At 45.4% G+C, this 27,855-nt stretch overlaps 1 protein-coding gene across 8 annotated transcripts in view; it reads right to left on the minus strand.

The window, feature by feature from the left end:
* Nucleotides 1–27,855, minus strand: part of LOC120524873 (inactive dipeptidyl peptidase 10) — a 107,008-nt gene that overhangs the window by 22,383 nt on the left and 56,770 nt on the right. For 7 of the 8 annotated variants that reach the window (XM_039746689.1, XM_039746687.1, XM_039746686.1 and 4 more), the window contains 11 exons: nucleotides 24,594–24,646; nucleotides 24,425–24,506; nucleotides 24,177–24,297; nucleotides 23,873–24,027; nucleotides 23,681–23,778; nucleotides 20,482–20,605; nucleotides 15,342–15,380; nucleotides 9,163–9,270; nucleotides 8,459–8,550; nucleotides 8,299–8,346; nucleotides 5,983–6,101 (listed from right to left, as the gene is read on the minus strand). In XM_039746689.1, the coding sequence (XP_039602623.1) occupies nucleotides 5,983–6,101; nucleotides 8,299–8,346; nucleotides 8,459–8,550; nucleotides 9,163–9,270; nucleotides 15,342–15,380; nucleotides 20,482–20,605; nucleotides 23,681–23,778; nucleotides 23,873–24,027; nucleotides 24,177–24,297; nucleotides 24,425–24,506; nucleotides 24,594–24,646 (1,039 nt within the window). The remainder of the gene's footprint in view (nucleotides 1–5,982; nucleotides 6,102–8,298; nucleotides 8,347–8,458; nucleotides 8,551–9,162; nucleotides 9,271–15,341; nucleotides 15,381–20,481; nucleotides 20,606–23,680; nucleotides 23,779–23,872; nucleotides 24,028–24,176; nucleotides 24,298–24,424; nucleotides 24,507–24,593; nucleotides 24,647–27,855) is intronic. The other variant, XM_039746682.1, reaches the window with a different exon arrangement.

Raw genomic sequence — 27,855 nt, forward strand, 5'->3', positions numbered from 1 at the left:
CGTTCCATTGTCTAACTTTGACTTTGAGGTTTAACCATTCATCCTTCCATCATCCAACCCGCTATATCCTAACAAAGGGTCATGGGGGTCTGCTGGAGCAAATCCCAGCCAACACAGGGCACAAGGCCTGGGCAGGGCACACACACACACACACACACACCAAGCACACACTAGGGACAATTTAGGATAGCCAATGCACCTAACCTGCATGTCTTTGGACTATGGGAGGAAACCCACACAAACTCCATGCAGGGAGGACCCGGGAAGCGAACCCGGATCTCCTAACTGCGTGGCAGCAGCGCTACCCACTGTGCCACCGTGCCACCTAGAGGTTTAACCATGACGTAAAAATAATGTCATGTCTCTTGAGAGTTACTGAGCACGGAAGCACCAAACAGTTCTAAAAACTGAACCTACTAGAGGGGGAAATCCTGTGGAAAAACCCCGGCTAGTAACACAGAGGGCCACGTAGCATCTTTATGAAGTAAAAGATGTATTCTTAACCAACAGGCTCTGAAATAAAATCAAGCTCCATGGAGCACAGAAAGACAATCCAAGGCGGACAAAGGCCCAATAAAGTAATTGAAGACAAGGTTGAAAACCAGAGCAAAAGGTCAAAAATCCAATCCTACTTCTTTACATTTGCATAGCGCTTTTCTTCCTACTCAAATTGCTTTGCATAGACAGAGAGGAAACAATTCGACCACGAGTAATGTGTAGCCTCCACCTGGATGATGCGTTGGCAGCCATTTTTGCACCAATACGCTCATTACACATGAGGTGTGATAGATGGCTAGGAACCCTGCCCCGCTGGGATACCTGGAGGAAGGACGGACCGGGAGAGACTGGCACTATTCTTCCCTGGGTGCCTGGACGGTGCTTGAACCCTGGAGGACAGTGCTTCTGGTAAACCAGGAAGTGCTGACGGACCCGGGTGCAAGGGCAGCACTTCCGCCACTCTGGGGAGTGCTGCCGGAAGGTTGTCATCATGCACCTGGAGCACATCCGGGGCATTATAAAAGGGGCCGCCTCACTCTAATAGGGGAGCTGGAGTCGGGTGGAAGTGGACAGAGCTTGCGAGAGAGGAATGGAGGCGGCCGAAAGACCAAGGACTGAGTAATTTGTAAATAATATTGTGCAAAGTGTGTGGAATAAACGTGTGTGTGTTTTGGACATTCTGGTGTCGTGTCTGTCTGTGGCCGGGCTATCTTTTACAGGGGTGAAAAGATGAGTGGGACAGAGACAGTTAGGTAATTAGAGACAGGGGTTGATTAGGGGGCCAGAATGGACAGGGCCGTGATGGACATCGGGATAAACCAAAAGATACCCAGGGATCTTTTCAGGACCTTGGTTTTACATCTCATCCAAAGGACAGTGCCAGTTTTACCTTAACAATGATGAAGGTGTCAGAATAGATGAGGTCATGATGGGCAATCAGGATACACCCTGCTCTTTTTGAAAGATGCTCAGGGGTCTTCTGTGATGACAGAAAGTCAGGACCTCGGCTTTACACCTCATCTGGAGGATGGCACAGTGCCCCCCCTTTACTGCACTGGTGACATTGGGATCGACATTCACACCACAGGGTATGCGCCCCCTGCTGGCCTCACCAACACCTCTTCCAGCAGCAACCCAAACTTTTCCCTTAGATGGTCTCCCATCCAGTTACTGGCCAGGCCTGACCAGGCTTAGCTTCAGATGGACAACATTCGTCTGAAGTGCAGGTGATGTGACTGCTGACACTCACCAACTCCCATTCAGATGAACCGCCAGGAATTGTGGGAAACCCTCAACTTGATAGGACTGAGGGCAGTCCTTATAGACACAGAATTACTAGACGCCACATGACCAGCAGCATCGTACGTCAACGTCGCCGCCATATTACGAGTGGCACTGCTGTGGAGTGAAGTAATGGATAAGATGCCTCACGCATGTGCTGCTTGAGATTGTACAAAGCGCTGTACGCTCCAAACCAGATCCCGGGGGATTACATTTCATAGGTGAGGCTGAACAATTGCTTTGGGTAAATTTGGCCATTAGAAACTCGTTTTATAATCTTAACTTCAGCTACGCCAGGCTGAGCTAGCAAAGCTATGCACTTATGTGCTCAAGTGAGCCTCCAGACAACGTCTTGGCTAAACGTATTTAGTCACTAACTGTGTAGATTGTTGTTAGCTCTTAACATTTCTCAAACTCTGAACGTTTCCCACCTCAGGAAGCAGTGGGAGGTCAGTTAGCCCTTAGACGGGATTTGGAGAAAGCTGTCCTGTGACGTGCGCCGTGCCAGTTTGGTAACAGATGCTGTACCGGCGTCATGTGATCAAAGCTACCACTCGCTCACATTGAAAAACAAAGGAGGTTTGATGATTCCTTCTGAGGGTCCAGTCAAGGTGGTCAAAGTAGCTGAGCGTGTTATCAACAGTCGACATGAGGGCTAGCTGTCAGTGTGTCTTTGATCAGTCAGGTTGTTCGGGCTGAGATTGGTTCAGACATCGAGGAAGCACACTTTGAAATTGACAGCCATCATTTCATGCTCATGTCTTTAGTTGTGTCTGTCTTCCATAAACTAAGGCTGCGCCATATTGCCAGACTGAATACTCTCAAAATACAGGATCTGAGTGAGCGAGAGGAGTGCCAGTCTGGAGGAGATCAGCGAGGTGTGGAGAGCTTTAAATGTTCAGAGTGGGATTTAGTATTCAGTAGTGAACAGGGAGCCAGTGAAGGTGAGAGAGAATACGTGTGATATGGTCAGTGGATTTAGAGCAGCAGGTTATTATCCTGGCAGCAGAATTGTGAAGAAGTTGTAAGCGATGGATACGTTTTTGTGGGATGACAGATAGAATAGCATTACGTGAGGTGACTCGGGCATTAACTGATACTTCAGTACTGTGTTGGTAAGAACAGGACGAGGTCTAGAAATGTTTCAGAGATGGAAGAAGGCAGTCCGAGAAATGTTACTTACATGGGACGAATCATTTAATAATAATTATTATTATTGCCATTATTAGTATATAAATGGATATAAATAATTGCATTTAAACAATTCGCCAAAATGTGTTGTATGTAAACGATACTGTTTTAAACGTTATTGTTTTTTCATCAGAACACTCGGTTTCCACGTCTACCTGTTTTAGTTTAAATGGCACTTTTGCCACTCGCAATATGGCGGACGTGCTGCCGTATCGTGTCGACTGGGCAACACAGTGACTGCGGCGTCTATCTATATGTGTCTATGGCAGTCCCAGGTGGGGCTGGCCAGGTGGCCCCGCCTCTTGGGGAAACTACCCACAAAACACACCCACATGGAACATGACAAAAGAAACGCACATGGGAGTGTGGTGTTATGGGTCCACAGCTCGCTCAGCAATGGCCGTTTAAATAATCACTTTGCTTGCGGCGGTTTAGTGAGGAGGCGTGGTGGCAGTAACATGATCTCAGGGCGATCTGCAATGTGGGCGTTTCTCACCTAGTGCACAGGTGAGGGACTGCCCACATCGGTGATTGTTCCTGGGATTAATGTGCTGCAGCTGCTATGCCCCCCCCAACCGTTAATATAAGAAGCGCAAGTCGGTTAAGAAGGAGTTTTAGAGATCAGGAGAAACAAAACGGACAGAGAGAAAGTGAAGGATGGAGGTTACAGGAAGCAAGTCAGTGTAAGAGAGAGACAGAGAGACAAACGATGCGTGTGGGCGAGCGAGTGAACGAGCGCTCACGGGCAGCTGCATGGAAGCCTGAGTGTTAGGCCGACACCCAAGAGTCGTAGTAGGAGACGCTCCCGCTGAGCGATCAAGTAGCGGGAGTGATCCGTGAAGGCGACTGGCCGCGGAAGGCCAGTGTTCTGACAATTTGTCCTACTTTGTCGAAGTATCCTACCGTAGTTTATTGTAAGTCGTAACATTAAACTTATAACGTTATACCATGTCATCATTTAACATGTTGTATTTAGAAGTCGTCTATCAAATTTATGGAAATGTTAACATTTCTCAATTTATTCTATATGCATCATTTAATGCCCGAAAGAGACACAGCCTGATGCAAAGATTTCACAAGACGGTCATCACTCGTGCATGGATACAATGGCCTGTACAAGATTAAAAGTCACACATGCAAAATATACAACTGTTGACAGTAAATACGTATGCAGTAAACTGTAATAAATGCATTCATGTAGTAAGGCTAAGTTGCGTAATTTTGGTCTGCGTATGCGTAGTATCAGTGAGTAGATCATTTCGATGGGTAGGATGTTTCGTTAGAACACCGGAAAGGCAGCGGGAGTCGGGAGGCTTGGTGGTGGATTCCCCAGCATGTGCGTCCTGGCCGTTGGGCGTGAACCAAGTCTCGGGCCTGGGATGAGTGCCAGACCGAAGCCAGGGATCGGGAGGTCTCCAGACCCGTGTGGATGGAAGTAGGAGCAAAGGGCAGCTGCAGAGAGAGCGTCTCGCCTGTTGAAAAGCCCAACCGGGAGAAGCCGGTGAGACGCTAGTTGAAAAGAAGCACTGGGCTTGTCATTTGTTTTTAAAGACGGCTTCCTAAAGAACATTTTAACCTCCTTTTGAAAGGATTGTTTTTTTTGTAGTGTTTTTAAACCTCCACAACTCTTTTATGGATTATTTAATGAAGAATTTTGAAGCACTGCACTTTAACTGAACACTTTGTTTTTGAATATTTAAAAGTACTTTGCACTCTTTGAACCATCCCCTTGCTCAATTGTTGTTGTCTCACTGTCTAGCTCATCTCGGTGACATTATCGACGGTGTTGGGTTTAAGGGCTCCTGAACAGCGATGGGAGCATGGAGTCGAACCCACATCATCACAGGGAGACAGTTAAAGGGCTCGAATAACAGGACCAGGGGTTGGCGCTGTGCTCTAAATCTTTATCCTCTGCAGAGCCCGCCTCTTAGACCTCACTTCCACTTCCGGTCCTGTCGACCCCGCCTCCCAAAGACCTCACTTCCACTTCCGGTCCTGTCGACCCGCCTCCCAAAGACCTCACTTCCACTTCCGGTCCTGTCGACCCCGCCTCCCAAAGACCTCACTTCCACTTCCGGTCCTGTCGACCCCGCCTCCCAAAGACCTCACTTCCACTTCCGTTCCCTGTGAACCCGCCTCCCAAAGACCTCACTTCCACTTCCGGTCCTGTCGACCCCGCCTCCTAAAGACCTCACTTCCACTTCTGGTCCTGTCGACCCCGCCTCCCAAAGACCTCACTTCCATTTCCGTTCCTGTCGACCCCGCCTCCCAAAGACCTCACTTTCACTTCCGATCCTGTCGACCCCGCCTCCCAAAGACCGGTTAAGAAGGAGTTTTAGAGATTAGGAGAAACAAAACGGACAGAGAGAAAGTGAAGGATGGAGGTTACAGGAAGCGAGGGAGCAAGTCAGTGCAAGAGAGAGACAGAGAGACACACGGTGCGTGTGGGCGAGCGAGTGAACGAGCGCTCACGGGCAGCTGCATGGAAGCCTGGTTGTTAGGCCGACACCCAGGAGTCGTAGTAGGAGACGCTCCCGCTGAGCGATCAAGTAGCGGGAGTGATCCGTGAAGGGCGACTGGCCGCGGAAGGCCGGTGTTCTGACGATTTGTCCTACTTTGTCACTTCCACTTCCGGTCCTGTAGACCACGCCTCCCAAAGACCTCACTTCCACTTCCGGTCCTGTCGACCCCGCCTCCCAAAGACCTCACTTTCACTTCCGTTCCCTGTGAACCCGCCTCTTCCTGTCACCTGACTGTATAACGGCCATGTTTTCCTTACCTACCTCAGTTCTGTTTTGCACTTACGTCTGTAAAGGCCTATTGTGATGTTTTGCCAATGCTGACAATTATATGGGGTGGCAACCCCAAGCCTTTTTCTGTGTTTACTCTGTTTATTTTACCATGGATACACAGAAACTAAATCAAAAATAATATTAACATTTGAATCAAAATTGAAGCCCCAATAAATGAAGGGCTGAACAGTCAGATTACAACCGCTGAGGGGGGTCTCACCTTCGCAGCGCAACATGAAGTAACTCTTGTTGGGGCTGAACTTGGCTGTGAAGAAGCTGCAGTTGGCGATGAGGTCACACGTCAGACAGCTCCGTTGGAAACCTCCCATGGTGTTGGCGCTGTGGACACACAAGATATCTGGGACATCAGAGGGACAACAGATGGCACTTTAGAGGGTAAATGCCAGGCAACATCAGCTAACACACAACTAAACAATCTGCAGCTTCCTCAGCGCCTCTGACTTTCTACCGGCACTCGGCCCACCAGATGCCCAGAATGTCAGACCAGGGGCCTCATGTATAAACGGTGCGTACGCACAGAAATGTTGTGTAAGAACTTTTCCACGTTCAAATCGCGATGTATAAAACCTACACTTGGCGTAAAGCCACACACTTTTCCACGGTACCTCATACCTTGTCGTACACAAGTTCTCCGCTCGGTTTTGCAGACTGGCGGCACCCAGCGTCAAAGCAGTGCTACTGTTCCTGTGTGGTTACTCTTTTATTTTCCTGACGCGGCTTTATAAATACACTGAAACTAACCGCATATTGTTTATTAGTGTAACGCATCTGATTGTAATTAACTCAGTACCAATATAATGGTCCAGGGAACAGCCATAGTATTCCAAATACCATAACTGCTTTAGCGTTGTTACTCTCTCTTCTCCTTCTTCTTCTTTCAGCTCCTCCCGTTAGGAGTTGCCACAGCGGATCATCTTTTTCCATATTTCTCTCACTGCACGACTCAGAGTATTTATATCACTGTATCTGAGTGGGAATCACAGCAGCAGCTGATCGGAAAGAGAATTATCGGTATACGGCATTAAGCACACGCTGTCTCAGCCACGGCAAAACGTTTTAAAGCCTTTCCTGTACGGACCTCGCGGTTCAGAAACAGTCGATCAGCCCATCAGGTGCTCCTTGTTGAACTGTTAGGACTTATAAGTACAATCACCTCACTGTAAACTTGCACTACAGTTATAATATCGCACAACCTGAGCCACTTTATAAAGCGCGTATTTACATATGATGACGATATCATTTTTAAGGTGAAATGCAGCAAAATATGTTTATTAAATTATAAAGATAAAACTTTAACTTCATTTAAATAATCTATATTCTTCGCTGGGAGTGTCTTTAAGGATAGAATAATTAAACATGTACTACGAAGATATTTCAATGTTCTTTAAACGTTTTGAAGAATCGGCGCTAAGCTTACAGATGGCTTAACGTCTATTACAGAGCTGATTGTGTGGCGATCGGTTACTTGGGGAAAGAAAAGCACTGACTGCAGTGACGGCTACGCCAATATATATTGAATATAAAACAGAAAGAGAAAATAACAACACAGCTAAAAACGCAGCGACAAATTTCGGCAAAAGTTAAATGCTTGTGTCATGAGCACGAGGCGGCTATGCAGTGTCTTCAACGGACGTGGCCATCCACTGTGCATAAGCTACCTTACTGACGGGCGGGCGAAGGAGCCACCGATTCTTCCTCTGCCCAGTGCCACCACAAGCCTAGAGCCGCCCCTGAGTACTGCTGCAATAAATTATTTCATCGAAGTGAAACACATGTTTAATAACGTGCTTTAACTCCTATCATCATGAAAATGATATCACGTATACATCTCAGTATTTTAGTTATTCAGAGAGCTGTAATATCACAAATGTAATGGACTCTGTGTCCAGTTGGAGGAAGAGAGCCAGTTTAAGAAGCAAGTAGTGATTCACACACACAGAGCACATACGAGTAGAAGATCAAATACAAAACAAGGCATTTAACGTGCTGCTTTAATTATGATGTGATTTGAGAAAGTGGTTAATTAAACGATTTTAAGATGAAGTTTATGATGTTCTACTAAATGACAAAATAAACTACGTGATTAAAGTGGAAATGTCGAGACTGAAGTTGACATTTCGTGCTTTTTTTCCCAAAGTGTGCCTTTTTTTTTCTCTGTACCCTAATAAGCTTTATTAAAGAAGTGCCCCCTGTGCTAATTAGTATTCATGCCATAGTTGAAATATAATATAAAGTTATATAAATGAGATAGCGCCCCCTGTTCCAGTAAGCAGTCATGTCACAGCATGTCATATGCAGAAATTTGGGTAAACCAAGACCCCCAGTGTCTGTGCTGATGGTACCTAACGGGGCAGCGTCACAAACAGTGATGTCACACTCACCCCACTATGTGCAGCTATGTGACTACGACAGCGCCCCCTACGCTAATAACGGGTCAGTTTATGGTCAGCATGAGCTGTACAGCTGTGTAAGTGAAAGAGCTGCCCCCGACCACAAGTGGCCCCTTCATGTTTACCTGTAGAGGTGTCTGCTCCTGGATGAGACCTCCGTACTCAAGAAGTAGCTGCAAAAGAAGACACAGGGGTGGGTCATCGAGGCTCACAAAATGCCACGTTGAGAAGTTACTCGGTTCACTCAGGAGCGCTGTGGTGGGATACTATTCTGGTGTGGCGTACATTTTCCCTCGAGCCTCGTCGAGCGCGCAGAGCGAAGTCACATCCCAATCTCCTGATGTCAGAAAGCGCAGAGGAGCTGGCGAGGAGCCCGGCTAGAAATTGAACAGAAGGAAGAAGATGAGAGGGGCTGGTATGGGATTGTCCAACACACTCCAGAGCTCACAATGCTGGCCACCAGCACCTCGAGGCTCGCTTGGGTGACTCTGCTCTCCATTGGTCACATTCAGCTGCCCAACTTCCTTTCTACTGTCATGATGACCAAGTGGAAATGTCCTGATGCTGGCAGTTTGTTAAATGACAACATGGCGGGTGTTCTGATTGGTTCACGTGAGGCTAGGAATGCAAGTCTCTTTTAATTGGTTCCTTTCTCTTTTCTCCTCACTTTCCTATTGGTTGAGGCAGAGAAGATGGGCAGCTGAAAGCCAAATGAGCACTAATGAGTTCCAAGGATGTGCCCACCCAAATGCCAACCAACGCCAAACTGATAAAAATAAACTTTGAGCTGAAGCTGGCATGTCGTATCCCTGCATAAATATCCAAATGCCAGCTTAACGGCACCCCTGAGATAATGAGATGAACCTCCAGTGCTCCGCCTGTGGCTCCCAATGACCTTTGGTCCAGCGGGCCACCTTTATTTAATTATTTGAATTATTTAAAAAATATTTTTTTTAGGTGTCTGCCTACCAGTTTACTGCCCAGCTCACCTGTGCACTCAGCATGGCTACATGATGGAACTCCCCACGTGCCCCCTGCTTGGCCGGGATGGTCAGGAAAAAGACGGAGCCATCTTGCTGGAACAGCGGCGCCTCCTGCTGGGGATTAGTGAAGAGAGTCAGTCAGTCAGTCTGGTGCTCTATTTTGCACAGGTGCAATGTCAGGAATTTGGATGCGTCTCATGTTTATTTCCTTGTGAATATTTTTAAACTGGGGTGTTTAGGGTTATTAATTAATTTTCAAACGTTTCACCATTTGTCGAAGTGGCGGTCAATGCCCATATGGAGACCTCTGTGTCCGGGGCACGTGCCCCTTGAGTTACATAAGTGATGCCCCCTCGGTGTCTGGAATGCACATTCAGTTCATTGGCATCTCGTGGACCGTGGCTCCCCCTTGTGTCCGGGGTGTGCGCACTTTCAGTTACATAATCGGTGGGCCTCCCTTGATGCCCTTACCGTGCATTGGTCCTCCACTGTGACCGTTGAATCATAAACTTGCTTACCTCAGGGTCGTCTATACGTATGGGCACAATGGGCACTATCTGGGGGCCGCAGGAGCATAGAGGGCCAAGATGTATCTGATACATAAGAATATTTCTATTTTTCTATCAAAACAGGGGTCCAGGCACACTGCTTTGCCTGGGGGGGCCTATGATGCTGGTAAGATGGCCCTGGACTTCCTTTCTGCATGAAAACACAAGATTACGTTTTTTCTCGGGCCATCACTATAAAACACATGGGGTTAGTAACAATTTGGCCAGATATCATAATTACCTAAATGGCGTCCCTCTGATGACTAGACGCCCACCTACAGTGCGTCTCCAAATGGACTGACCAGCTCTGGTCTCGTTAGCTTTTGGTTGCTGCCATTTATCTTGTGGTAGCAGTTTTGTGCTGCCGGGTCCTGTGGAGAGCGGTCTCGGAAGTGTATCACGTCAATTATGTGGCAGATTAATGGTGATGCCATCGTTGAAATATGATATGCAGCTATACAAACGAGATAGTGCCACTCTATGCCAGTAGGCGGTCATGTGATAGTTGACTTGTAATATACAGCTACAGAAACTCGACAGCCTTGAAAACAGTAAGTGGTCATGCCATAGATAAAATATAATATACAGAATTGTAAATGAGATAGTGCCACCCTGTGTTAGTAGGCGGTCATGTGATTGTTGTATTGTAATATAAAGCTATATAAGTGAAACAGCGCCACCCTGTGCCAGTAAGCAATCATGTTATAGGGTTGATATGTCATATAAAGCTATATAAATGAAACAGCGCCACCCTGTGCCAGTAAGCAATCATGTTATATGATTGACATGTAATATAAAGCTATATAAATGAAACAGCGCCACCCTGTGCCAGTAAGCAATCATGTTATATGATTGACATGTAATATAAAGCTATATAAATGAAACAGCGCCACCCTGTGCCAGTAAGCAATCATGTTATATGATTGACATGTAATATACAGCTTTATAAATGAAACAGCGCCACCCTGTGCCAGTAAGCAATCATGTTATATGATTGACATGTAATATAAAGCTATATAAATGAAACAGCGCCACCCTGTGCCAGTAAGCAATCATGTTATATGATTGACATGTAATATACAGCTTTATAAATGGAACAGCGCCACCCTGTGCCAGTAAGCAATCATGTTATATGATTGACATGTAATATACAGCTTTATAAATGAAACAGCGCCACCCTGTGCCAGTAAGCAATCATGCTATAGGGTTGATATGTAATATACAGCTATACAGTATAAATGAAACAGCGCCCCCCTGTGCCGGTAAGCAATCATGTTATTGTAGAAGTGAAAATTTCTAATATTAACATAAAATAGCAAATTAACATAAAGAGGCATAAAAAGTAATTAAAAGCTTCTAAAACATTAGATTAAGCATACATTAGAATGTTTAGCAAATAAGATAGGTCAAGTAAATAGTTAACTAAAAATCAGTCATTTTGCATTACTTTTTAAGCTTGAAGCAGAATTGCTAGTGTGGGAAAAGAAAAGAACAAGAACGCAAATGACGTGCAGAAACTAGCTTGAGGATAAGATAAGGAGAATGAGAACACCTGTGTTCAAGGCTGGGGAGCTAAGGAGCAATACCACAGAGAGAAAATGGCTCTGGGAGGCACGTAAGAAACCAGCTGGATTGGTGCTGTAAGCAAGGTCACAACGATGTAATGCATGAAAGAAACATTAGTAAATTCAGGTATTAGCAATAAATATAGAAGAAGAAATTTAACTTTAGTGTAGAAATTAATGCAAGTCAAGCCTGCCAAGCAATGATTAAATAAAAGCACATGCCATATTTCTTTTTAGCTAAAAGCTTAGCTTTGGGCATCAGACAAACCAGCTTAAATGTCCGAGAATGAGGAAGTGATGAGAAGAAAGCCCATATAAGGAAGATGAATGTCTGTACCAGCCTTGGCCAGTGAAAGAAATAAGCAAAAACAGAAACTAGAAATGAACAATAGACAGTGAAATAGCAGGGGCCCAGCTGCAGGGAGATGAGAAATTGGCCGGACAGGAGTAGAAGGAAAACAGCAAATGAGCTAATTGAACAAGGTCGGAGTGATAAGAAATTGTTATATAAACTTCGACTGCTGAACTGTTCAGTGCTCAGCTCAATTTGGCCGTATTGGGTTGAGCCCTTGTTGTTATTATTGTTGTTTTATTGCAATAAAGCCTTAAAACTCTGTCTGTCTATCTCGAGTCCTAATAGCCTTCATTTTTAGGTAAAAAGCCTTCTGGTGACGAATTTTTCACCACAACATTATAAGGTTGACATGTCATATACAGCTTTATAAATGAAACAGCGCCACCCTGTGCCAGTAAGCAATCATGTTATATGGTTGACATGTAATATACAGCTTTATAAATGAAACAGCGCCACCCTGTGCCAGTAAGCAATCATGTTATAGGGTTGATATGTAATATAAAGCTATATAAATGGAACAGCGCCACCCTGTGCCAGTAAGCAATCATGTTATATGGTTGACATGTAATATACAGCTTTATAAATGAAACAGCGCCACCCTGTGCCAGTAAGCAATCATGTTATAGGGTTGATATGTAATATACAGCTTTATAAATGAAACAGTGCCACCCTGTGCCAGTAAGCAATCATGTTATATGGTTGACATGTAATATACAGCTTTATAAATGAAACAGCGCCACCCTGTGCCAGTAAGCAATCATGCTATAGGGTTGATATGTAATATACAGCTTTATAAATGAAACAGCGCCACCCTGTGCCAGTAAGCAATCATGTTATAGGGTTGATATGTAATATAAAGCTATATAAATGGAACAGCGCCACCCTGTGCCAGTAAGCAATCATGTTATATGGTTGATATGTAATACAGTATACAGCTTTATAAATAAGACAGCACTTCCTTGTGTCAGAAAGTGGTCTTGGTTTAGTTGACAGGTAATAAACAGCTATATAAGTGAGATAGCGGCCCCCTGTGCTGGTCACTTATCAAGTCATAGTTGAAATAAACTGCACAGAAAATGAAAGGACCACTTTGGAAACCCATCCGATCTCAATGCTGGCTCTCTCTACTGCTATGGACTGATATGGTGATGTGTGAGGAACGAAAGGATGGAAATGACAATGATGAACCTACAGAGGAACACCCCAAAAATCAAAGGGGGGAAAAATGATGGGGCAGGCAGGCAGGCAGGCGAGTCTATTTGGCTGAAATTTCATTGCAGGAACTCCAAACTCAGTAGTTTGTACGTAACGCACACCTGACAACATCCTAATGGGATGACAGATGGCGTCCTGGGGGATCTCCTCCCAGATCTGGACCAGGGCATCACTGAGCTCCTGGACAGGCTGAGGAGTCGAATGAGCCCAAACATAATGTCCCACCCAGAGGTGTTCTATTGGATGGAGGTCAGGTGAGTAATCGGGCATGCAGTCAATGGTATCAATTCCTTCATCCTCTCGCCACATGAGGCCGGGCATTGCGGTGCACCAGGAGAAATCAGCATAAGGTCTGACAGTGGGTCCAAGGATTTCATCCCGATACCTAATAGCAGTCAAGGTGCCCACCGTTGTCAGGCCTGTAGAGGTCTGTGTGTCTCTCCATGGATATGCTTCCCCAGATATACCATCACTGACCCCTCATCAAACTGGTCAAGCTGAATGATGTCACATGCAGCATAACGTTATCCATGGCTTCTCCAGACCACATCTGTCACATGTGCTCAGGGTGAACCTGCTCTCATTTGTGAAAAGCACAGGGCGCCTGCCAGTGGTGGACCTGCCAATTCTGATACTTCATGGCCAATGCCAATCAAATCCCACGGTGCCCACTAGAGGACATTGTCAGGCCCTCAGGCCACCTTCATGAAGTCTGTTTCTGATGGTTTGGCCAGAGACATTCACACCAGTGGCCTGCCTGCCTGCTGGAGGTCATTTTGTAGGCTCTGCCAGTGCTCATCCTGTTCCTCTGATGGGTTAAGGACCTTCTACGAGGGGTCCCTGTCCATCTCTCCTAGAGTAACTCCTGGAATCTCCTCCATGCCCTTGAGACTGTGCTGGGAGACACAGCAAACCTTTTGGCAATGCCATGTATTGATGTGCCTGCCATCCTGGAGGAGTTGGACTACCTGTGCCAGCTCTGTAGGGTCCAGGGATGGCCTCATGCTACCAGTAGTGACACTGACCGTAGCCAAATGCAAAACGAGTGACAAAACAGATGAGGAGGGAAGAATGTCAGCGGCCTCCCTTCACCTGTTAACCCATTCAGTCCTGTTTTGGGGGTCTTCTCATTGTGGCCCCTCTAGTGCACCAAAGCAGCTGAAACTGATTAACAAGCCCCACTGCTACTTCACTGAGCAGATCAATAGCCCACCCGTGTCACTGACTTGATGCCATACTCTCATTAACGAGTGGTCCTTTCATTTTTTTGAGCAGTTTATAATATACAGCTCCTCCTGTGCCAGTAAGTGGTCATGTCACCGCATGTCATGTGCAGAAATGTGAGTTAAAGGACACTCCAAATGGACACTACAGCTCTACCAATGAGACAGCGCCACCCTGTGTCAGTAAGTGGTCATGTTATAGTTCTTTACAACTATAGGAACCCGACAGGCAGCAAAATTTCAACCAAAATGAGTACGAAAAAACATAACAGTGAAGTCTGAAAAAATTGAAATCATAGTTTGTGACCCTGCGGTGGATTGGCACCCTGCCCGGGATTGGTTCCTGCCTTGTGCCCTGTGTTGACTGGGATTGGCTCCAGCAGACCCCCGTGACCCTGTGTTCGGATTCAGCGGGTTGGAAAATGGATGGATGGATGGATATTTTGTGACCCCAGCATGGCACCCACAGTGGCACCTGCAGGCTTGGTGAGTCTCCGCCACAGAGGGCTTTCATTAATGTTAAGCTTGGGTGGAAGTGAAGCCGGTGGGATGTTCAGTCGATTTTTCGCTACCCTATGCGAAGCTGTAAATGTCGGAGTTTTGACGGCCATGTTTTCTGAATATCACATCAAAGAGTTTTCCCACGTGGTCTTTTGAACGCTCCGGTCTACGAATATTCAAATACTGAGGAGTGGCATTGATGTTTCAATCACAAACATACCTGTAAATTACAGCAAAGAGCGCGTGGGCTTCCCCCTTAGTGTTTCGAGTGCACAGATATTCATAAATTGGGTCAAATAACAAGAGAGAAGTAGCCCCCCTCGGTGAAACTACTGGGCCCCTTAGTGTTGTATTGGGTCTGAGTGTTCGCAGATTGGTGTCTGTAATGGTTAGATTACTGCCCCCTGACCTTACCACCTTAGTTGAACACCCAGTCTGCCTGAATGGTAGAGCTGGCACTGCCAACATTATGTTAAGCCAGGACCCCACCCATCCAGCTGACGGGTTACTGTTTTACATCATACTGGACAAAATAACATTGAGAAACAACTTTAAAAATAATTGAATAACTTATTATTTGAATCGAAATCATATCCAAAATGGGGAGGAAAAACATAACAGCAAAGTCGGAAAGAAATTGAACTCAAACCCCCTTTATAACAAAACAGAGACTGACAGATGGGCTCACCAGAGTGCGTGATTCCTCAAAAGCCACCCGTCTGAGGTGGCGCCACCTTCAGACTCACACGAACAGCTCCAAAGCTAAGGAGGCACTCACCTGTTTGATAAGCCAGGTGTCCGAGCCAGTCTTGTGTTTCTGAGGAGAAAGAAAGAAAGAAAGAAAGAAAGAAAGAAAGAAAGAAAGCAGCTGATTAGTCTGGTGGTGGGCTGCAGACCCCGTTTCTGTTAACTTGTTTTAGGGCACTCCTTTAAATCTCACAAAAGAGTTAAACAGATTGTCGACTATGACAATTCCACACCGCACGTTTGTCGGCTTTCTCAGCAACACCTTAGCATAAAAGAGCATAACAAGAGGAGACCAATCAGTGCATTCACTCCTCGCCTATTAAACTGTCCCGGTGACCCATCCAGATACTTCTTAAAAGTCGTTAGGCTTCTGCTTTAACTGCATGACCCACTAGTGCGCTCAGGTCTCTCTCTACACGAGGAAGTGATCAGTCGTAAGTGCACGTCCCATCTGTCTCCACTAGGTGTCCTCGAGTACACGTACAGAGTGTAGGGAAACGCATACCAGGCGACATGCAGTCAGAGAAATTTAAATGCGGACCTGAAGATGAACACGAGTGAAAGGGATCAACAAAGTCGTAAACGGAAAGTCAAATCAAACTTTCAACAAACTTAAAACTAAATCCTAAACTCAAGGGTGACATTTATAAGCCAATCATTCATTCGCTAAAGAAGCAATACTTAATCCTTTATTCCTAAGGAATGCATTTTTGTTTAAAAATGGCTCAGTATGTGTATGTATGTGTGTGTGGTTAAAGGTTTGGACTTCAATCCCTGAAGTTGTGGGTTCAAATCCCACAACTAACACTGGGTGACCCAAAGCAAGTCACTTCACCTACCTGTGCTCAGCTGAAAAAACAAAAAGAAATGGAACTGACTGTACCTCAAATGTTGTAAGATAGATAGATAGATAGATAGATAGATAGATAGATAGATAGATAGGAAAGGCACTATACAATAGATAGATAGAGATAGATAGATAGATGTGAAAGGCACTATACAATAGATAGATAGATAGATAGATAGATAGATAGATAGACAGGAAAGGCACTATATAATAGATAGATAGATAGATAGATAGATATGAAAGGCACTATATAATAGATAGATAGAGATAGATAGATAGATGTGAAAGGCACTATATAATAGATAGATAGATAGATAGATAGATAGATAGATAGATAGATATGAAAGGCACTATATAATAGATAGATAGATAGATAGATAGATGTGAAAGGCACTATACAATAGATAGATAGAGATAGATAGATAGATGTGAAAGGCACTATATAATAGATAGATAGATAGATAGATAGATAGATAGATAGATAGATAGATATGAAAGGCACTATATAATAGATAGATAGATAGATAGATAGATAGATAGATAGATAGATAGATAGATAGATAGATAGGAAAGGCACTATATGATAGATACTGAGATAGATAGATAGATAGATAGATAGATAGGAAAGGCACTATATGATAGATACTGTAGATAGGTGGTGTTGATGCATTGACTGCTCTGATGCCAACCATCAGCAATTTGAACATAATAGAAGGTTACAGGGAGCCAATGCAGTGATCTGGAGAGAGGAGTGACGTGTGCCCACCTCAGCTGGGTTGAGCACCAGATGTGCCACTGTATTCTGAATCGTCTGTAGTGGCCTGGTGAGACATGGTAGTCCTAATGCCAGCAGGGAGTTGCAGTAGTCCAGGTGTGACGAGACCAAAGCCTGGAGCAGCAGTGGCGCTGCCAACTCTGTCAGATCTTGTTGATATCATACAAAGAGAGTCTGCATAACTGAGAGACCAAAGCAACATGGCCATGGACGGCTATTTATTGATCACCACCTCAAGGTTGTGCACTGACTTGGCAGGTATTAGTGATAAAGAGCTGGGGCGCTGAATACGATTGATGAACTGGGATTGCAAGAAGACCCATCTTTTCCAGGTTCAGCTGGAGATGGCCTTCCTTCGTTCAAGTTGCAATATCGATGAAAATCTAGCTGAGTTCGACGGGTACAGCTGAGTATTATTGACATCACACTGATAAGTCAGACCTAGACCCACACATACTAATTAATTATAGGCCTGTTTCAAATTTACCATTTCTCTCTAAAATACTAGAAAAAGTAGTTGCCAGTCAGCTTCAGTCACACCTTACGCGTTACAATTTATTTGAGAAATTCCAGTCTGGTTTCCGCACTGGTCATAGTACAGGAACGGCACTAACACGGGATGTAAATGACATTCTGATATCCTCTGATGAAGGAAACTCCACTGTAATTATGTTGTTAGACTTAAGCACAGCGTTTGACGCCATTGACCTTCTATTTTACTGCACAGGCTAGAAAACGATGTTGGGCTTACAGGCCCCGTGCTCGCTTGGTTCAGTTCTTATTTATCAAATCGATTCCAATTTGTACAGAAATGTGCTGACAGGACTCCATCATTATACACAGAAGTGAGATATGGTGTCCCCAGGGCTCAGTACTCGGACCTTTACTGTTTTCACTTTACATGCTTCCACTGGGATCTCTCATTAGGAAACATAATGTTAATTTTCACTCGTATGCAGATGACACCCAGTTATACCTTTCATTTAAATCAAATGAAGTTTCTCCGATGTTGTCTTTAATTAGTTGTGTTAGTGAATTAAAGGAATGGATGAATGAGAACTACTTGTCTTTAAATACAGATAAAACAGAGATGTTAATTGTTGGAGGGAATGACGCTGATCACAGCAATATTTTGTCGTCATTTAACTCAGTTGGAATCCCAGTTAATTTTACTGAATCAGCCCACAATCTAGGAGTTATCTTTGACTCTAGCATGTCATTTAAAGCGCATATTACAAAGTCGTCCAAAACATGTTTCTTCCATCTTAAAAATGTTAGGAAATTAAGGCACTTTCTAAATAAACAGGATTGTGAGAAATTAATTCATACATTTATTTCTAGTAGGATTGACTACTGCAATGCGGTGTTCACTGGCTGTTCAAACTGTTCTCTATACAGCCTCCAGTTAATCCAAAATGCTGCTGCAAGAATTATTACAAGAACAAGAAAATATGAACACATAACCCCAGTTCTTAAATCCTTACACTGGCTCCCGGTTAAGTTTAGGGCAGATTTCAAAATCCTCCTTTTAACATATAAAGCATTAAATGGCTGAGGTCCGGCTTACTTGTCTGAACTTATCATGACTTACAAACCTGAGCACATTAAGATCTCAAGATGCCGGTCTGCTTAGGATTCCAAGGATTAATAAAATAACAGTGGGAGGTCGAGCTTTTAGTTACAGGACCCCCTAAACTGTGGAGTGGTCTGCCTGCTTCCATAAAAGATGCTCCCTCGGTCTCAGCCTTTAAATCCCAGCTGAAGACTCACTACTTCAGTTTAGCACACCCTGACTAGAGCTGCTGATTAACTGTACAGACTGCATCTCTGTTGTTAGTCATTAGCACTAAAACATAAGTAACATGATTGTTATAATTTGTTACTAACCCTCACCTATTCTGTTTCTCTTCTCGGTACCCAAATGTGGCACTTGGTGCCACGGCCCACCTGCCAAGTTGTTTGCCTGCCTATGGTAAAGTCATCCCTGATGGAGGATCACAGGAATCATGGGAAAGAGGGGTCCTTTCATTGGATTGGCTGGCCGAGCAACGTTTCAACGTTTCAGGAGGCAGCTGGATGGATGAGGTCTCCAGAACTCTAAAAATATCCAAATCTTGTTATGTGATATCATCTACTGTTAAATTCTGCTCCGTACTTCTAAAATTTTTATTTTTATGCTGTATTGAGGATTTGTTCTGTGTATTGTATTGTATTGTATTGTATTGACCCCCTTCTTTTGACACCCACTGCACGGCCAACCTACCTGGAAAGGGGTCTCTCTTTGAACTGTCTTTCCAGAGGTTTCTTCCATTTTTTTGGGAGTTTTTTCTTGTCTTCTTAGAGAGTCAAGGCTGGGGGGCTGTCAAGAGGCAGGGTCTGCTAAAGCCCATTGTGGCACTTCTTGTGCGATTGTGGGCTCTACAAAAATAAACTGTATTGTATTGTATTGTATAAGAGAAACCATGGGGCAGGATGATGGGACCTACTGAGGTGGTGTACAGAGGGGACAGGAGAGGACCCAACACTAATCCTTGGGGGATCCCCATGCTTGCCTGATGTACCCTTGAGATCTCCAGGACACATGGTAGTGTCTGCCCAACGTCACAGGACAGTCACCTTCACCATCCATGCCATCTGTGCCAGCTGTCGCATGTGATACATACCCAGCCCACTCAAGCCCATTTTTTCGTCTTTAGAGTCAAATCTTGGAATTGAAGTTTAATTTCTCATTTATTTAATATCAAGTATTGTTTTGTTTATTGATTGTTTTGTATTTTTGCATTACGTTCATAATGTATTTGTTGGTTCTTTACGTTAAGCTCCTTCTTGCATATATGCTGAGCCTAGGGGGGTGGGACCCCCTGACACCACAACTGACACCACAGCTGCCCCTCAGACTGCTGAATGGCTGGAACGCCTACAGGACATTCTGAAACGACCCCGCTCTTCTTCCTCTTCTTTCTTTTATGTGCGTCTTTTTTGATTTTCTAGTAGTTTGAACCTAAACTCAATTTTAGGATTAAGATGTCTCGGTTGTGGACTGGTGGTGGTTTTGCTATTTTTTTTATTTTAGTTACTTTTTCAAATCTTTGTTAAATGTTTTATAAAGGAAAAATGGTGGACCAGGGGTTTTATGGTTTCTCCGCACCTGTTCTTTGAGCTGATTATAAAATCCTCCGTGTGGTGGGCCTGTGTAGGCCACAAGCCTGCTCTTGACTGTTCTAGAGTTAGACTCCCCTTGATAATAGGCCTGTGTCTTGCAGGTGAAGCCCCCATTTTTCAAGTTTTCAAGAACTGAGAAAGTCATAACAGCCAGAGCTGTACCCCCCAGCAATGCCACTTTACAATGCCCCCCCCCCCATTAATCTGATGTCCTTCAGCCTGTCATGTTGAATAATCAATCAGATGTTATTTTATATACGACTGTGCTGCGGCGCTTTAAAGAATCAGAGCAGCTAATGTGTTATATAGCGCCTTTCATGTTCAACACTTCCATAAAGTCCAGGACAGTCACCTTCACCACCTGTGTGACACACCCAGCCCACTCACCTCCACACAGGCCCCAGTGGTGGCTTCACAGACGGTGAGGACCGAGGTGTTCTGCGCCCGGTTTAACCAGCGGACTGCCAGGCGGGTGCTGCTGATCCACATAACCATGGGAATGTAGCACTCCCTGAAAAGAGAAGTGGAGCCCGTCAGTCACAGTCATGCCTGAAAGTTCCAGGTGGTCTTCATTTGGGATATTGGAGGAGGCCGAACTCTTAGGAATGAACACCCAAAATGAAGACTTGAGATTTGAACTCGATGGTTATTAAAGGGTTAAGACTGGACAGGGCAGCCTAAGGCTCCGCCCCCTGAGACCAGCCCACGTATAAAGGCAGCCAGCTGTCATTCAAGACCGTCACAGCACCACTCGCTTGGCCTTCACTGTGACAAAGAAATGAGATGGCCGTGGCTGGCATTATACAGCATATAAAAATAAATATTAATAGAAAAAATAATTACAAATAATTAGAGTACTGTACATCCTTCACTGCTTTACTGGATGCAAAAATCAATCAAACCTCATTTGGTTTTGAATATTTTGGCTTTAACTGCAGACATTATTATAAGGCACACAGTTATAATTTAGTGCATATTATATGGCGCCTTTCATACCGAGCACTTTTATAAAGCTGATGAAATCCATCCCATTGTACTTAGTTTGCAGTATTGTGCCTTTTATTGTTATTCAATTGAAACCTTTTGGATTTCGCGTGCTATGGTGATCACTAGAGGCATTATCACCATGCTCACATTTAAAATGTATATTATATAGCACCTTTCACAGTAAGTGATTTTATAAAGTTCTTCACAGGACACAAAATCAATCAAACCTTACATGGTTTTGAATATAGTGCCTTTTAGTACAAGCATTGCTACAAGGCACATAGTCAACCTTTAGGGTATATAGCGCCTTTCATGGTGAGCATTTTTATAGAGTGCTTCACAGGGCACAAAATCAAAAAAATGATTGGCTACCTCGGCCCTTGTCATGGTGCCCGCTGGACCTCCTTGTGCCCAGGCAGCTTTACATCCATTGCTCCCATACAGAGTGTCCCTTGTCTCCATGCCATACCAATGGCTCACACTGGCAGAGTTTGGAAGTGAGAGGCTAATCTTATGCTCAAGGCCTCTTCCAAAGATCTGGGCCTTCCATTTGGTCTGGCAAGAATTCCCTCCCATGTGGTGGTCTTCCAGTCCTGCACTTTCTGGCTAACAAGTTTGGTCTTCCTCCATGCTGGTCACCTCCATAACCAGCATGTGCCTCCTCTTCTTTCATACTGTAGATGTTGCTGACCACAACCCCCCATCCAAGTCTGGTCCACCCATGCTGGGGTCTTCCGACCACCTCTTGGTACCTCAGCCTTGCATCGGTTCAGCTGGTGGTGGGAAGGAAGGCTACACTTAGAGAAGGAGGGGGCCTGATGGTGGGACATGAACAAGGGACTGAAGTCTGAGGTGGGCAAGTGGACCGGTCATCCCACCTGGTAGTGTGGGACTGGGTTTTGGTTGACAACATCCCCCATATTTTTTTGCTGGCTCTAATTTTTACCATTTTGGCCTCATTTCTCTAATTAAGCCATTTTTGGGGTTCAAGGTCCACATGTAAATGCCCCCTAAAGGCCACAAATGTTAAACCAAATGACATTTCTCTGAGCACATCCCCAGTGGGCACACACTGCGTATGGGAGGCAGTCGATGAGCTTGACTGACTGTGTGGTTATGCCAGACTAGGGGTCCACAGTGTACACCAACGCCATTTCTCCTTCCTCTACAGATCCACAGAAGGGAAGTCCACCTAACCTCACTTCCTGTTCTGGCACAGACCTCCCAGCCAATCCCACGCCTGAGCTCTCTTCTGGGTGCCACCCAAATGACACGCCTCTTCCTTCCTGTCCTCTTCCCCTCTGTTTCCCATTTATTCCCGTACTGGACTCAGTCCAGAGAGTTTACTCGATTTGCACTCCTCCAGACTGGTGGTCAGGCTGTCCCCCTGGCATTGCCAGCAATCTTTTCTTCCTTTTGGGAGATGGGCGTCATCCCAACTTTCTGTTACATAATTGCTCCACCCGAAATTATCTTTTTAATGTGTCTGTGTTCTTCAGGCTGATCCTCCAATTAGCTGTGAACCAGCTGAGGGTAGGGAAGGCTGCAGGGATCTGTGGTATCCGGGGTTAACCTCGCCAGGCTGGTCGTAAGGCTGTCCTCCTGGCATTTGATTCCATTTGGGAGATGGGTCGGCAACCCAAATGATCTGGAAAACGGGACTTGTCGTCCCTATTTGGAAAGGGAAGGGGGATTGCCTGGATTGCGACAACTACAGGGGGTAACACTGCTCTCGGTGCCGGGTACGGTCCTCGCTAGGGTGGTCCTCAATAGAATCAGTCTAGTTTTTACGCCTAAGAAGTCTACCATCAACCGCATCCTGGCACTGAGGGTTCTCATGGAGCACAAATGCGAATATCGGCAGAGTTTCTTTGCAGCCTTTGTTGATTTTCGTAAAGCGTTCGACTCAGTTGATCGAGCCGCCCTGTGGGACATCCTGAGGGTTCGCGGGATCCTCTCATGGTTGCTGGATATCACGGCCAGCCTGTCCACCGGTACTGGGAGTGCTGTGTAGAGTGGAGGCAGAACGCCTCAGTTGATTCTGGGGTCCGTCAGGGGTCTGTTTTTGCTCCTACTCTGTTCAATGCTGGCATAGACTGGGTGTTGGGCAGGGTTGTGGGGTCCAGTGGATGTGGAGCATCTGTTGGAGAAGAAAGATTCACGAGGATGAAGATCCAAGTCTTTAGAGTCCTGGTGCTTCCTGTTTGTGAGACATGGACGCTCTCCTGTGACCTGAGATGAAGACTGGACTCCTTCATGTGTGTCTCTTCAGAGGGTCCTTGGGTCCTGCTGGTGTGACTTTGTGTTGCTCATGGAGTCCCAAATGAGTGTCAGTTATGGCACTATGGCATGTGGTGCGATTACCCGAGGGTGATCCTCGTTGTTGAGGACCTGAGTGGCTGGCCCAGATCAAGGGGACGCCCACATAACACTAGTTTCCAGAAGGTGGGACTGGACCGCATGTCTGCCTGGGGGGTTGCCAACTGGGACCCAGAGCTGTTTGGTAGCAGTACATGCTCCCCAACATGACCTGACCTGGGGTGGATCCCCAAACCTTTTTCTGGCTCTGTGTGTTCTCGTTACAAACCACACATCCCACCTGTTTCTGAAGTCGTCCGGTGGGATCAGCTCCAGGGTGTGTGCCGGGCCGTAGAGGTTCACAACAAACAGCTTGACGGAGGGCAGTGGCTGACCAGCCTGAAAAAAAAAAGAACAGAATGAATGACGGGTATACAAGTCAAGTATGCCAGGGACTGAGTCCCACACACCGGCGCCTCTCTCGAGGAATCACCTTGGGGTAAGGGTAGTGGGTGCTGACGGGGTAGACACCCCCCAGGAACTGAGGGAGCTCCATGATGGGCGTAGCAGTGTTGTTGATTGTGAGATATGCCAGGCGAGCCCCATCACCGGACCACCAGTGTGCGGAGTACGTCTGAAGGACCTCCTCTGAAACAAGAAACCGGGAAATGGCTCGGGTAATCCCCCCCCTGTTCGACTGAGAATGTGGCACAGTAATCCCCTCCAAATCTGAACCCCCCGACCCTGCACACCCAAGCCGTTCCGTATCTGCCAGGGCACCTGAGGGTGCGGAGTACCTTCATAGATCCAGTCTGAGAGGCCATTGAGGACGATGCCATCCCGGCCGGTGGAGGTGAGGCGCAGCGCGCTGCTCGACGTGTCCTGCTGGTAATAAATGTTGCTTTCAAAAATGTACACCTATGGAAAAGACAAAGGAGGGAAGGTCAGTGAGTCTACAGGGCACTTACACCAGCAGTCATGCCAGTCTGGGCACACTGGACAAGCTGTTCTGAATAACGATATGAAAGGCACTATATAAACTCACCAGCTGATTGCCCAGTGGTCCCCATGCTGCAAACTGAAGGACAGACGTCTTCGCTTCAGGGGGTTTGATCTCCATGATCTCCCTGGGAAAGGACACACCAGCTATGAACTCTGCAAAATACGGGTGCCTTCTGCGCCAACCTGTGCCAGCTGACATGTGCCAGACTTACCTGGTGGCCACGTTGTAGATAGCATAGGAAGCCAAGAAGGAGCGGGTGTGGACCTGCAGAGGGAAAAGATCAGACAGAACAACGTAGAACTGGGGGCTGAGATACACGTGGGCATTCACACGGGCACAGACATCTTGGGCGTGTTGGGACCACCTGAAATACTTTGATGACCCCATTTTTATCCAGCCTGTGACCCACTGAAGACCCTCGGAAGACACAACATGAGTCTGCATTTTGAAATATTATTGGGGTCTTTTCACATTGCTGGCTTTATTTTCCAAATCGTTCTTATTATCCACTCAGTGGCCACTTTATTAGGTACACCTGCTCAACTGCTTGTTAATGCAAATATCTGATCAGCCAATCACGTGGCAGCAAATCAATACATTTTGGCATATAGACATGTCAAGACCACCTGGTAAAATTCAAACTGGGCATCAGAATGGGGAAGGAAGGTGACTGAAGAGACGTGGCAGCATGGCTGGACAATAGAAGATTGGAAAAACGTGGCCTGGTCTGCTGAGTCTCAATTTCTGCTGCGACATTCAGATGTTGGGGTCAATGACATGAAAGCAGAGATCCATCCTGCCTTGTATCAACTGTTTAGGCTGCTCCTGCTGGTGTGATGGTGTTAATTGATATTTTCTTGGTCCACTTTGGGGCCCTTAGTACCACCTGAGCATCATTTAAATGCCACAGCCTACCTGAATATTGTTGCTGACCGTGTCCATCCCTTTATGATCTTCTCATGGCTCCTTCCAGCAGGATAACGTGCCATGTCAGAAAGCTCAGATCATCTCAAACTGGTTTCTTGAACATGACAAGGAGTTCACTGGACTCAAATGGCCTCCACAGTCAGCAGATCTCAATCCAGTAGAGCAGGAGATTCACATCATGGATGTGCAGCTGGCAAATCTACAGCCGAATCTGCATGACACTATCATGTCAATATGGACCAAAAATCCCTGAGGAATGTTTCCAGCACCTTGTTGAATCGATGCCATGAAGAATTACAGCAGCCCTGTAGGCAAAAGGGGGTCCGACTCGCTACTAGCAAAGTGTACCTAATAAAGTGGCCGGTGAGTCTATTTAACTACTCTATCAAAGACTCCGCTGTATGGTGCCCTCTAGTGGATACTCTCTTCCTCAGCTGTGAAATTCCATACCACATCTCCCTCTTCAGGAACTGCTGATGCCCTCAGTCCAGCTCTCCCCAGTGGTCTTTCGGGTCCCTCTGAAGACACAACTTAACTCAGTATTTTGAAATATTACTGTGACTCTTTCACATTGCTGGCTTTATTGTTTTAATTATTTTTATTTCATTTTTTAAAAAAATGTACTTATTTCTTTTTTTTATTATTCTCAATGTTTTTCGACAATATGTAACATGTGATGGCCAAGCGCCATCTCAAAAGCTATTGTGAAAACTCCACCGCATGGCACCCCCTAGTGGCAACTCCCTACGTCATCTTTGAAGCTCCCTCTTGGGACACCACTGATGTCCTCGTTCTCTCTCCCTAGTGGTCTTCGGGGGCCCTCTGAGGACACAACTTGAGTGAGAATTTTCTAATATTATTGTGATCTTCTCTTATTGTACCTAGGGGGCTCTGCCTCCTGATCGCTTCGCTCGCCCACCCCCATGTTTGGTTTACCAGATATACAATTTAAAGAGATTGTTATTTTCATGGGAATTGTTACATATGCATTATTTTCACTTTCACTTTCACTTTTGTAAAAACAATATTGTCCTTAATTTCCGGCCCCTGACGTATAACGCTGCTCGTGTTGTGAAGGGGCTGAACGCACGCTAAGGAGATGCTGTTGGATCATCTGCTGTCTTTCTGCTTTTTGTCGCATTGCACAAGCCTGTACAGCAGCTGTCCTTTTGCCACTTGGAATAAGAATATAAGCTTAATCTCTCTGCGCTCTGTACAAAAATTATTTTATAAATCCACTCAGTTGTACAGGCCAGGCCAAAGTTAGGACACAGGGGCTCTCAGCATTTAGAACTGCTAGGCAAGCATTTAAAGAGAGAAGGTACAACTACGAAAAGGAGCAACGTGTACTATTTCCGTATGTTAGAGATGAAATGGAATCCTTCCCTTGCCATGTTTGGACCCTAAGTAAGGGCCTGCACGTGGAGAAGACAGTATAGAAAGACTTGGACAGCAGCCGACGGACGGATGGGTGATAACGTCATCTGTCCTGAAAATCCTTCCAGTGTAGTGACGAAAAATGGCAGACTGCATAGATCAGAGGTGCCCACACTGTTTCGGTTTGTGAACTACTTTTAAAATGACCAGGTCGAAGTGATCGACCTACATTAAAAATGATATATTTTTATATATATATATATATATATATATTGTCACGCACGCGCGAGTAGGAGACCTCGGACCAATTTGAGCGCACCTGGGAACACATTAGCGGCAGGGAATGGCGGGTACTAACTTTCTCCCTCTGCTTCCTCATAGGAAAAGGACCCTCCGCCACCATAAGCCGGGTTTTGACCGCAGTACGGTACTTCCGCCCTTCCTCCGCCATCTTGTCCTGATGTCATCAATCCCATCCTCCCTCACGGTCCTTCCCAGCATCCCTCCACTTCCGGCTCCTCCCTAATAAAATGGCCGTATATGAACAGTTTTGTTTATGTTTTGACCTTATATTTTGAATATATATTGTGGATTCTCGACAATATACGGGGCCGGAAAACCCCAAACCTTTTTGCTGTCTTCTCATCAGTCTTTTACAATATATACATATATATATATATATATATATACACAGTATGCTGAGATGCTGAGAAATTAGTTCACGCGTTTGTTTTCAGTCGACTAGATTACTGTAACGCACTCCTCTCAGGACCACCCAAAAAAGACATCAATCAACTGCAACGAGTGCAGAATGCAGCTGCTAGAATCCAAATTAGGAAAAGAAAATCCGAACACATCTCTCCAGTTTTGATGTCACTACACTGGTTACCTGTGTCATTCAGGATTACTTTAAATTCTGCTTATGGTTTATAAAGCCTTAAATAATCTGCTCCATCTTATATATCGGAGTGTCTGACATCTTATATTCCAAATCGTAACCTCAGATCCTCAAATGAGTGTCTGCTTAGAATTCCAAGAACAAAACTTAAAAGAAGTGGTGAGGCGGCCTTCTGCTGCTGTGCACCTAAAATCTGGAATAGCCTGCCAATAGGAATTCATCAGGCTGATACAGTAGAGCAGTTTAAAACACTGCTGAGAACACATTACTT

The sequence above is a fragment of the Polypterus senegalus genome, chromosome 3, assembly GCF_016835505.1.
Source record: "Polypterus senegalus isolate Bchr_013 chromosome 3, ASM1683550v1, whole genome shotgun sequence".
NCBI classification, from domain to species: Eukaryota; Metazoa; Chordata; class Cladistia; order Polypteriformes; family Polypteridae; genus Polypterus; species Polypterus senegalus.